Source organism: Porites lutea, chromosome 5, assembly GCF_958299795.1.
Source record: "Porites lutea chromosome 5, jaPorLute2.1, whole genome shotgun sequence".
Classification (NCBI taxonomy): Eukaryota; Metazoa; Cnidaria; class Anthozoa; order Scleractinia; family Poritidae; genus Porites; species Porites lutea.
The window spans coordinates 40603744-40616601 of NC_133205.1; the positions used below are offsets into that span (position 1 = coordinate 40603744).

The window sequence follows — 12858 nt, forward strand, 5'->3', positions numbered from 1 at the left end:
CACAGTCATTTCGACGGCTGTCACTTAAAAATTCTTTTCCTTCACATTATCTGCCAGATTTTTCAGCTGTCCTGCTGTGTAAAATCCTAGAATCCCGATGAGTTTTTAAAAAATTAATGTTCATTGCTGCAATGTTTTGATTTTCATTCATGCAGTCCAGGCGAGTCCGTTCGCGCGTTGACAGTTTTTGATAGACGTGTGACACGTGAATAGCGGAAGTCCCTTGTCTTTTCCGGTTTGTTCTAGTAGGGGAGATTCAACGAGTTTTTGTGGGCGTTTTTAATAAAACAATGATTCCACTCGCGCTTGTTGGATATGAGATGATTATAGCCAACTCGGCGCTACGCGGCTCGTTGGCTATCTGCATCTCATATCCAACGCGCCCTCGTGGAATAATTGTTAAATAATAATACAACACATGACAATAATTTAAAAAGATTAAAAATGTATAGAACAAATAAATATTAAGTTATCTGGGAATGTATATCATAACTCGGAACCAAAAAACGTGAAGTCCAAAGACGTATATTGCTTTTTCATAACAATATTTCGGCTGGCCATACCAGCATTCTTCAGGTTTACAGATGTTACTGAATTTATGATAGGAATTACAATATTATAATATTGCAGATTCAAGTTTCTTGTTCAGAGTTTTTTTAATCCCTACTAGTAGTTTACTACAATATCTAAGGTGTGGAAGTTTATAAGCCTTCTACAGCATAAGTGAGATCTCAGCAGGCAACAGCTTTCTAATTCGTCTCAGAGCTCCAACCTTGGCATAGACCTTCTTTAAAACAGTTGATAGGTGGTTATTAAAGGACAACTTATCGTCGATATGAACACCAAGAATCTTCAGGAATGTACTGATTTATTTCGATAGCATGCAGATTCGCCAATATAAAGGGCAGGTTCTTGAGGGTGCTTACCCAGGATCATTGCTTGGGCTTTCTTGTCATTGACCGTATCAAATAATTTAGGGCAAACCAGGATGAAAGATTCTAAAGATCTTGGTTAGGAGAGTTTCAAAGCTGAAATTTTGGTATTTGATTTATAGGCGGTAGTGTTATCGGCGTAGAGCCCTAGGGAAGAGACTTGAACAGAAAAGTAGGACAACCAAAAACATCGAGATTCATTGTTTTGTTTGTTTGTTTGTTGTCGGTGTTTTTCGAATCCTCGTGCTTGGAATTGCAATGTACCAGTCGAGGTCGCCATCGAGGGACGAAGGAAAGAAAATTTAGGGACATTGTTCCCATAGAAACCGGCGGTCTCTCTGTCTTTAGGCTAGTCTCAAACAAATTGACCAACGTGCCCAGGGTACAAAAGAGGATGCTACTTTTGGTTTGCATTATGTAATAAAATAAAGTTAAGAGCGTCACTAAATGCGCACCGCTGATGCATTTTTGCTATTGAAAGATGCCTAGTTGTGACAACTTATCCTTTCATTCCACATGCAGCTGGGCGAAAGTACAGTCAACATTGGGCTTATGTTTTTGTTATTCTCTGGGGTGTTCACTCTTTCTGCAGCAGCAGTTACCTCTATTGTCGATAAGACGGTGAGTTTATTTTATTAACCAGGATGTTTGTCGTTGTTGTTGTTGTTGTCGCTGTTGTTATTATTTCTTTAAAATATAGTAAGCGCCGTCTTATTCACCTCTCTTCTCTTGTTAACCCTATTTACAAGCCCAGCATAAATTAAACTGCATTAAATATACTTTTTCTGTTGTTGTTGTTGTTTAATCAAAATCTCGTGTTCTGACCGAAAAGCAGTAAAACTACTTTATTTCCTCACACAAGAATTAATTACTTTGTCACACAAAAGGTGCCAATCTCGAAGGAATAAATCAAAACAAAAGCATTCACAACAAGCTTAGAAAATGTTTTACATAAAAACTCGTGGGCCCGATCGTTCAACGGAAAAACACACCTTCTCTGGATCTCCACAATTTTTTTTAAATGAAATGGAATTGGAAAAGCATTCAACTTGTCCATGCGGGGAAGAAGCTAATAAAGCTGGTGTGCTTAAATTTCGGTGCTTCACCTAGCAAGAAATGCGCTAAACATACTGAAGATAAACCTTTGATAAGTTTCCCCAGCTCAATCACACTATGGACAAATACGGTCAACCCTGGCCTTTTTTGTTGTTACAATTTCCTATTCTTGTTACCGATTGAAATCGTTCAGTTCAATTCAAGAGTATCTGAAAAAGAAAAGCGGTACCGCTTATGGCAAGAAAAAGCAGTCGAAAAACACTGAAATACGAAAAAAAACCACAAGTCAATTTCAACGAGTTACTACAATGGGCCCTGAAGTGCGTTGTGTGTACATACGTTCATTTCTCATATAATTTTTTATTTTTATTTTTTTCATTAGAAGAGGTACCGAGGCTTCCTTATTTTGGGCTTCACTAGTTTTGGTATTGGATATCTTATGCTCGGTCCTGCACCGTTTCTGACTTTTCTTCCGCAAAGGTTTGTAACGACATGAAGAAAACGAATTCGAATGGGGTAGAATGCAAATAATTTTAAAATTGGAAATATCTGAATGGCGTAACTCTTCATCAATCAAAAAAAAAAACATTAAAAAAAAAAAAAACGGTTTTGTAGTTTCTACAAACCAGACAAAACAAGACATTTTTGCCTTTTACAAAAAATTCTGTTTGACAGATTTTTTTTTTTTTTTCTATAAACAATGTTACACACAAAATCGTGAACTTTATGCTATGCTGCCAGGTTAAAAGAAGAAAACAAGGCTAAATTCAGCAAGTAAACACACATTGCCGGCTCCGCTGTGTGGCCAGTACCTCACGCATGCGTACAGCCATATCACCCGGGCAGTGGCATCCATGGACAGCTGTGTCGCCGTTATTAGGACTTGGCAGTGTGTGCTTACTGGCTGTATTTAGTATTGTTTATATGAAAAAAAGCCTTTAATTGAAGGGTTCTCGGTCCCCATTTTTTAGGGGCCACGGTTTCTTAAGTTTATATATTTATTTTTTTACGACAATTTGAGTTTCTTTTAGAACATAAATTATATTTTACATTAATTGCAGTTACTAACACTTAAATTGGCTTCTGATGCTAAAAATATAACAATTTTATAATGGTGATATGTTTCCTTGCTGAATAAGACGATATATAAGTCGGCGGAGTCTATAACAGAGTCCACCTTGGAATTCGATCTAGCAAGTTTATATCACCAGCTGAATTGTTCAAGCGTCATAGCGGATTGGCCGTGATGTTGCTTTCCATATGAGAAAACTGACAATTCAAATTGTAAATCTATCTCTCTTATTGTTGGTGATGACATTGACTGAATGTGCGTCGCTCTCACAATACTTGATTCTCGAACTCTTGATATTCAGTTAAGGTTACTCTGTGGAAGTGTCCTAGTTCCAGACGCGTAAATGGCGATGGCCAAAATCGATATATATATTTATTATATGAACACCAATAAAATACCAGGTGAGCTTTCGCGCGAAAACATGATATCTTCACACGTGAAAATAACTTGTTACATATCAACGTTGCTATAGCTACATAATAAATCGCGCCTTTCGCAGGATAAAACTGTTTCAGTGAAATGGTTTGGTATTTCATTGGTGTTTATATGATAAATAGAGTATTACATGGCAGCTTGGAGATACGAAAATTTCTCTTCGAGTGTTGAAAGCAGCGAACGAGTGAAATATTTTCAACAAGAGAAGAGAAATTTCGTATCTCCAAGCGGCCATGTAATATCCTCTCTCCATATATCTTATTGGACGGTTTAGTGTGTAGTATCGTGGGATATTTTTACGAGTCAAAATACAAGAGACGGGTAAAAAATATCCCACGATACTACACACCACAGGCGGCCCAAACTCATTACATGAACGCGGACGTGACTCTTGCTTGCGAGCGGTGTTGTGTTACAAACGGTTATTTACAAAGGCTTGTATGGGATCGATCGGTTTTTCTTAAAAGAGATAAAAAAATGTTATGTTTTTAAATAAAATCGACGTACCTTATTGCCTTGTTGTATTCTTTGTTGTTTACCCGCGTCTCAGGCCGTTTTGAAGCGTTTTCGGCGAGTTAGCGCTATTTTGGTGTTCTACTGCTAAAAGAAAGACAAGGCAGAACAGTGATATCTGAAGTGTCCTTCGCTCGAGGCGAATAATTCCACTGGAAAATTACCCCCGGCCTCAATTCCTTCAGAAATTCAAAGCAGAGATGTTGCAGTTCCATGTCCATTCACGCGATTCGCAATTCCTCCCACAGATCGTTCACTAGCGATGCTTTCATCTCTTGCTCGATCGGCTTCACGATTTCAAAATAGGCTCGTCCAAACTGCCGTGGACCCGTTCACCGATCGCATAGTATGTCGGGTAACTAAAATAAGCCCGGTGAGGGTAGCCAGAGTGGCTAACGGATTTGTTTGTTTGTCGAGTGCGGGCCGCTGTCTACCCTCGCCGGGCTTATTTTAGTTACCCGACATACTATGCGATCGGTGAACGGGTCCACGGCAGTTTGGACGAGCCTATTTTGAAATCGTGAAGCCGATCGAGCAAGAGATGAAAGCATCGCTAGTGAACGATCTGTGGGAGGAATTGCGAATCGCGTGAATGGACATGGAACTGCAACATCTCTGCTTTGAATTTCTGAAGGAATTGAGGCCGGGGGTAATTTTCCAGTGGAATTATTCGCCTCGAGCGAAGGACACTTCAGGAATCACTGTTCTGCCTTGTCTTTCTTTTAGCAGTAGAACACCAAAATAGCGCTAACTCGCCGAAAACGCTTCAAAACGGCCTGAGACGCGGGTAAACAACAAAGAATACAACAAGGCAATAAGGTACGTCGATTTTATTTAAAAACATAACATTTTTATCTCTTTTAAGAAAAACCGATCGATCCCATACAAGCCTTTGTAAATAACCGTTTGTAACACAACACCGCTCGCAAGCAAGAGTCACGTCCGCGTTCATGTAATGAGTTTGGGCCGCCTGTGTACACACTAAACCGTTCAATAAGAGTTTTATTATTCAAATCGAGATGTTTTAAAATAGAACACAGTAAATATACGTAAAACGAGAATGCGTGACAGATTAACGTGACTCCTTTTGCAACGTTGTTGCTGATTGGTCTAAAATGAAAGAATTGTCAAACTAGTTTACCCAGCAAATCAAATTTTGTCAGATTTCTCGGGTTTTCTTCGGCGCTTCGGGGTGTTACCTTTCAAACATTTGTTAGGAAAACAGTGATGGAATTACAAATTATTATGAGGCTAATGATGGTCTCCCGGTTCTTATGTAAAACCGACTGATAAACTGAGCAGAGCAAATTGCGATGGAAATACTAAAACTCTCCCACGAAATGAAGGAGTTTTAAAAAGCCACTCGTAAACAACGGACTTGAACCTCATCTTCGCCGGGTTTAGCACTAAAGTTAAGTCTTTAGAGAACGTCTAGAGTCTTCCATATCGAGTTTCCTCACATTTTAAAAGGACTAGAAGTGAAGACTGTTAAGCTCCTCAGCGGGGATTGTATTTAATCAGCGTTGTTTGAGTCACGGATTGTCATCGTCACCATGCATCTCATGTACACGTTCAGGTCTGTTGTTATCTTCTCTGTTGTATTTTGACCTTATATGAATGTTTCTTTCTTCTAACTATTTTTAATAAATGACGACATTTCATTGTCAAGGCAACTTTATTCTAAAACCTCGGTTTTATTTAACCCTACAATTTCGGGAACCGATGCATTTTCTGCCATGTGTGACGTTTGCAGAAAACCGGTCAAACCGGTCTTCTGGAGTACAAATAATGCTGTGAGATATTTGTACTCGTTTTGGATGTTGTTTGTACTCTACTGAGTGAAGTTGAATAATAAACAATGTTATTTGTATTAAGAAAATGTTTTCTAGCTTAGTGGAAGAGCATCTAGATAGAAAGAACTGTAGAGAGAAAGGTTGTAGTTTCCATCACACCCGGACCGACTGAGAAAAATATTTTAAAGAGTCACATCTTTGTTTCTCTTTTTTTAAATTTTATAGAAACGTGTTGCTGGTGTGTATCAGCCTGGCTGTTGCTGGTCTTGGGGGAGGAATTTCCCTTGCGCCAATAATGCCAGATTTAATAAGAACCGCCAGGTAAGCGCTCTTTTGCTATTCCTGATGAAAATGAGATAAGTGAATGTGTCTTTTTATGTTTTAAATAGGATAAATATTTGGTTTGTAGACAATGAGTTGGCAGTTAATATGACTAACACAGACTTCGTACTAATTGAGAGGAGAAGTGTGACGTCACGTTACCATTGTAGAAAAATTTCTGGATCACAACAACAGGGAGTCTTTCAACGGCGACGGCGAACAGCAAAAAAACAGTAGGTTTAGATTGGCAAAGAAAAAAAACAACTTTGCACGTGCATCGCCCTTTTTTTTTCCTTCTTATAGCCATTGTTGCAAGACTGCAACATGAAACTTCCTAATTTCACGCCCCCGGTTCATGGAGTAGGTCAGAGTACAACACAAAAATTTCGTTTTTTCCTTTTAGATTTAACCCAGAAAATTTCGCCAACATTTGACAAATTAAATGAAATTAAACAAGATCGATGAAGTTTGAAACAGTAGTGCGAATCCACCTAAGTACCGTTTTGGTTTGTTGTCATCCAGAAATTTTGCTACCATGACAACTTGGCGTAACGACTTCTCCTCTCTGTTGGCTTTAGAAAGAAATGTCAAAAATTAAGAAAGTTCCTTATATCACCATCCATGGAATTCTTGTATAGCAGGTTTCTTCAGCAAAGTCACCGGATCTAACCACAGATAAAAAGCTAACTGGTACGAGTACCACGGAAATAAGCTAACAATAACAGAGTTACGAATTAATACGATCAAGGCAGAATTCGTACCAATTGGCTTTAGACAAAAATTGTCAAATGTTAGGGAAGTTCCTGATCGATATCACCATCAACTATGACTGAGATTCCTCCTGTTAAGCAGGTTTCTTCAGCAACGTCACTTGGGCTAACCATTCATTAAAATCTAACGAGGCAAAACCATAATTATAATCTTTAACTCATGACAACTTGCAAAATCGAGTTTGTTTTTCTCTGCACGATGAAAGTGTGCATTTTATTTCTAAAATACAACCATTAGACCAGATTAGTTTGAACATTCTCCACTATGGTCTCCAAATATTTTCTTTTGTACGAAAGGAAACATTTATTTCTAAATCAATATTTCTCTACCGTACTTCAGTAATAACTGCTTGTTTACCTGAGTAAAATGTGGCAATAAAAATTGTTCATTCATGTTGTTTTTAATTTACAGGAAAGGCGGAATGCCTGACAATTTATCCTCAAATGCCGCTCTATCGAGTATTTTTGGGAGCATGTTTTATTTAGGGTAAGTTTTACATTTTGTCAACACTGGGTTGTTTCAGTCAGTTTGACTTCGCAATTCGCGTAAATATAGCACATGTCTTGTAACAAAATGGAATTAGATAGATAGATGGATGGATGGATGGATGGACGGACGGACGGACGGATGGACGGACGGATAGATGGATCATTCTGTACAAATAGCAATAGCTATAAAATGTTATACTGTACAAAACTTAATATATAGATTTAGCCAGGGCTAAAAGCGAGGCTCCCATTAATAAATTTATAATTTAAATTAAACAATAAACTTGTATTCGAATTCCACAATTCAGTTAACTTTAGAGCACATTTATGTGACTTTTGAGGGAAAGGCTACCTGATTTTAGAGAAAAATAATTTTCAAACAGCCCAAGAGTGAACTAAATCTTACATCGAGTTGATAGCCTCATATGTACACCCAAAAACTGGTAATCATCTTCGATCACATTTAAGAGCCATAATGGCTCTTGATCACTGTAGATTAATTAGTGGAAAAAAAAAATCAGGCCAACTTTTTTGCGTTCGACAACTTTACTTTGCAAAATCTTGTCAACAAGTCTGGGTGCGTGTAAACCAACCTTTTATACCATTTATACATCACATCTGAGGTGAAACAGTAGTATGAGGCACTGTTTTTATCATACCGGCAGACCTCGGACAGAAAGCAGTATTTCACAATACAAATTGCACTCATTCAATATTAATAAACTGTTAAAAAAATTTCCAAAATCACCTATACGGCCATCCGGTTCTCACTTGTAGTGCGAGCTGTGGCGAGTGTTTGAATGAACATTAACAGAGTTACGCTCCAACATTATAAAGAATTTATTCTTTTTATTTTTTATTTAATGGTTTATTAACGCGCGGCATTTTGAGTACTCCTGCAAGCGATGTTCACTGAACGACTGAAAACAGTCGGCACAGCGATTAAAATTACAAGAGAGACTACTAACAATCAATAAAAGAAATATAATTCGGTGAAACATATACAGAAACAACAATTTTCATTCAGAAAGACAAGTATTAAAGTTTCCCTAAAAATCCTGAGTCTTCAAGCTTCAAGCTTAAGTTTATGTTTTAAGCCGACTTCCGGGTGTTTGCTTTTTTAAAAGACGAACTCGAGGCAAGAAAATCGCTCAAAGCTTTCCTTTCCGGCCAGAATTATAACTAAATATTCTTTGGAACGTTTTCTTTGTATTTGCGGTGAGAAACTGTCTAAAGGCTTTTTAAAGTTCTGTAAGCTTATATCAAACCTGATACTCGGTCAGATCATTGTCTCAAATCTTACAAACGTGCATAAACTAAATGACCGCATAAACTCCGCTCGACTTCATTAAATTAGATCCAAAAAAACAAACATCAAATACAATAATTGCTCTGGCTTACCATTCGAGATGCAGCTCCTAAAAGGTATCAAGAAAAGCCAGTATCGCTTCAGACTTTGCAATCCTCCTACGCATGAAGCAAGGTGAAAACGGAAAACGATGCCATCCGAAATCGGATTTCCGACTTTGACAAGCGACGTATTCCTCAACCAAAAAGCCAATAAACAAACTAGCCATGAATAACAGAGGACTCCTGATAGCAGCTGAATTTCATTTTGCACATCCAGTGGAAAAAGACAGTTAAAAACATCACAAGTTGACACAAAACTCTGTCAGCTTCAGCTGTCAAAGTAAACAAGATTCAAGATGCTGCATAAATTTTCCGCATGAACTCACCTGTCAAATTTTGACCAATCAGAGCATAAAAATTGGACGTAGAGCGTGACCAACGCGTGACCATGGTGAGAAAAGTCAAAAGGAACTGTCTTCCTTGCCTGTAACAGCTGGCTGAATTTTCGCGTCCGAAGTCAGTTTGCAATCAAAATTTTTTAAAATTGTGTAGCACATAAACACAACATAATTCATATGAATTTAGAAAAAACTTGAACTTGAGCCTGCGATCACTTGAAAACTAGTAACTTGTCAGCGGATAACTTCAAAAAATACTTGACCTCGATGGGTCGACACCTGAGCCCGCGATACAGTCAAGTGATACTGGTCAGCGGGTACCCTGTTTTGACAGCTGTCAATTGATCAAATTGATGTCCAATATGTGTGCATTATCAGTTTGAGATTCAACATTGTTCGCGATCTAGTAAAACAATTAACTGGTCAGCGGACAGCTTCCAAATAAATCACGTCACCTCCATGAGTTGACACATGAGCCCGCGATATGGTCATGGGATACTGGTCAGTGGCTATCCTGTTTTGACAGCTGTCAATTGACCATATTGTGAATGTCCTAAAATCCTATAAAATCCTATATTAAAGATGTGGACTTGCCAAGACACGCCTGAGACACCCCTCCCTTCCTTTTGATAGTCTCCCCTACCCCACCCGTACAATCTGTAGACGCGTAGGTACGTATGTACGTACGTACGTACGCTCGGTCAATCACGTGACAACCAAACGAAAAGAGGTTGACCATATTCCATGAGTATGGGGCTCTGTCCCACGCGCGCTTCGCGCGCGCGGGAGCCCCCCTAAAAACTTGATTACTGGAGCATAATACAACAGTTATCAGCTTTCTGTAAAGCCAAGTTGTGCCAGATAAACCGTGTTAAACATAGTGTATTCAATCAGCAAACGTTGTGGTGCGGGATAAGCAGACAATTCTTAGCCCATTTATTGAACTAACCAACTAATCGCAAACAAAAACAATTGTTTACACTGCTAGACACCAAAAAATCAAACAATCTGTATACGTTTGATCGGCCAAAGTAAAGGAATAAACAAAACCACTTAAAATAACTGTCAATCATCAGAAAAATACAACTGAAATCGTTACGAAGAAATGGATTACAGGATTTTAATCAAAATATAAAAAAGAACCAAATTTAACTGTCCGCTTGTAAAAATCCGCAATGAAACTTGCTTACTGTTCAGCGAATATACACTTGCTACTTTACACATCACACTTTCTTCGCATAAACTCATACCGGCACTTAAAACACACTGCCGGCAAATGCACCTGTGCTTGGGAATTCAAGAAACCATTTATCTTTTGTTTGATTGCTGCATTCAGCCGATTCAAGCAAAGATAAATGAACAATTAATTATTACTCTGCTATTTCGTCTAGTACTTCTGAAAGCAACATCGAGAAAATACAACTTTTTTTGGTTTGTTTTTAATTGCAAGTAAAAAACAAAAAAAAAAAGAAAAAATACACGGAATAAATAGATGAATAAAAAGAAAAAAATAGCGAATTTACCCACTTACATGGCAATACTTAAATTACAAATATCAAACTAGAATACAGCAGTACTAATTCCATATATTACTGTTCTTAGTATAATCTATAATTAATGTTTACATATTTTTTTGCTTTCTTTGTGGTGAAAGTAATATAACAAATATTCATGGTAGGTGCAGATATTACTACCACTTGTTTAGAATTTTGCAACAAGTATTACTGGGAGGCGAGAGTTTGATAGCATTACTCCGGCTTTACGTGAATTGAAATGGCTTCCCATTAAAGTCGTCTTTCTAAAAACGCACTAGTAACATTCAAATGCCTTAATTGTTTGACACCTCACTATTTATGTGAGAAATTTATCAAAAGAAGTCGTACACAGTCGTTCCACCAGCAACAGTATGGATACATACCGGATCCCCAAGTATCGTACTGCATGTGGGTCAAAGAACTTTTTCATGCATAGCAACTAAGATTTGATTCTTTTAAAATGTTAAGGTGCGGTTGGTGCAATATGTCTGTTTTTCTCATACGCAGATAAAATATTTCATTCTACTTACGATTTGAGGGGAAGTTTGCTCGTTGCACCTTGCCCTGTTGCCATTTCTGTCTTCTAAAAACTGTGTCAAAAAGGCAGAAACTGTTCTTAAATTCAACTTAAAATATAATTGAGCATCGATTGACCGGAAATCGTATGAACCAAAAAGAAAAGTACAAAAAAAACGCTACAAAAGCAATGAAATCTAATAAATCACTCCTCCGGCAGGAGGACGTCGTTTGTCAGGGGTATGCCATGCACAATGGACCTTCTCAACCGCACTTTGACGGTGGTGTCTTCTTGAAAAGTCCTCAGACTTAAGCTTCTTATAGAGTACTAAAGTGATGACGTCATAAAAATTAAATTTGTGAAACTATGGGATTCGTCGTGAAGAGGCCTACTTGCCAAAAACTAGCATTGTGGGGCAAATTGTCTCTGAGATATTAGCCCAGTTACGCTCTGATGACTCCATACAAATCCTTCTAAATTTCCTGAAATTTGACTTGGGTCTAAACGTTATGAAAAAATGAAAAAGAATAAGCTATGAAGAGGTGTTTTTAGTTTCCTGACCTGTTTTCAATTTAAGCCAACACGTTGCTTTTTCAAGGTTATCCAAGTCTTCAAGATGTTTTCTTGTTCATTTGTTATTCACAGAGCCACTATTGGGCCAAGTATTGCCGGAGTTACTGACGAACACTTAGGTTTCCAGTGGTCAACAAGTGTAAGTTACATTTTAACCAGTAAATCTCGCTTGTCTCTCTTGTATTCAAAGCCCAAAGGCGAATGCGTGTGATTTGCTGCACAGTGATCAAGGATATACCGTTACCGCTATGTGTATACCTGTGTGGTACTGCTATTATAGCTCCGTCTTTGCCCATGTTGAAGGCCACAGTTAAAAGCTATCTATCCTGATAACATGCTACCCAGCTACAATGGAACTTCGATTAAACTAAGTGCCAAGGGACTGACCAAATACGCTCGCTAAAACGAGGTTTCGTTATATGGAAGTTCTTTACCATATATTTTACTATTTGGGGCAGAGAATATCGCAAGTTATATCGAAGACTTCATTGTATAGAGGTTCGTTAAATCGAGGTTCCACTGCCACGATTAGCTTGCGATATTAACAATTACCAAAAGATAAAGTTACGTAACTCGAGGGAAGTAAATAATATGAACAAGTAAGTGTTTAGATAGCAGCAACAATATAGATAGCCGCATAAAGAAAACAACTTTCCTTTCATGTTTCTACTTAACGTCCCTCATCTTCAGTGTTACATATTGTGAGATCGCTGTTGAATCAGAATCCATGTTGATAACATGAAAAACCGACTCTCTCCCTGCAAGTAGTTTAGCGTTATGAATTTAGACGTTTAACTACCCAATATTCAGAATATTGTCAACGCAATGTAACCAATGCAACATCGCGCGCAATTTACGGCCGATACACAGGAGGGGCTTTGATCCCGGAAAATGCTCCAGCCTCATTTTGCACGTGTCAGTACACACAAGGGAGCGTTTTCAAGTTCGCTCAATTTGCCCCTGTTCAATATCGTGGAGCATTTTGCGGGGTGGAAATTCTGCTTCCGAGGATGAAGTATACCCACGAAATCGTTGGTACACACGGAGGAGCTTTGCTCCGGAAGCGTGCCCCTGGAGCATGCTCCGGGAGAAAAATCCCTCGTG

General features: G+C 38.3%; 1 protein-coding gene across 1 annotated transcript in view; it reads left to right on the plus strand.

Moving 5' to 3' along the window:
- The window catches only part of LOC140938611 (MFS-type transporter SLC18B1-like), a 28004-nt gene that overhangs the window by 8714 nt on the left and 6432 nt on the right, over positions 1-12858 (plus strand). Inside the window, exons 6-10 of the mRNA XM_073388109.1 lie at positions 1455-1553; positions 2371-2468; positions 6027-6122; positions 7305-7379; positions 11827-11893. Coding sequence (XP_073244210.1) covers positions 1455-1553; positions 2371-2468; positions 6027-6122; positions 7305-7379; positions 11827-11893 — 435 coding nt within the window. The remainder of the gene's footprint in view (positions 1-1454; positions 1554-2370; positions 2469-6026; positions 6123-7304; positions 7380-11826; positions 11894-12858) is intronic.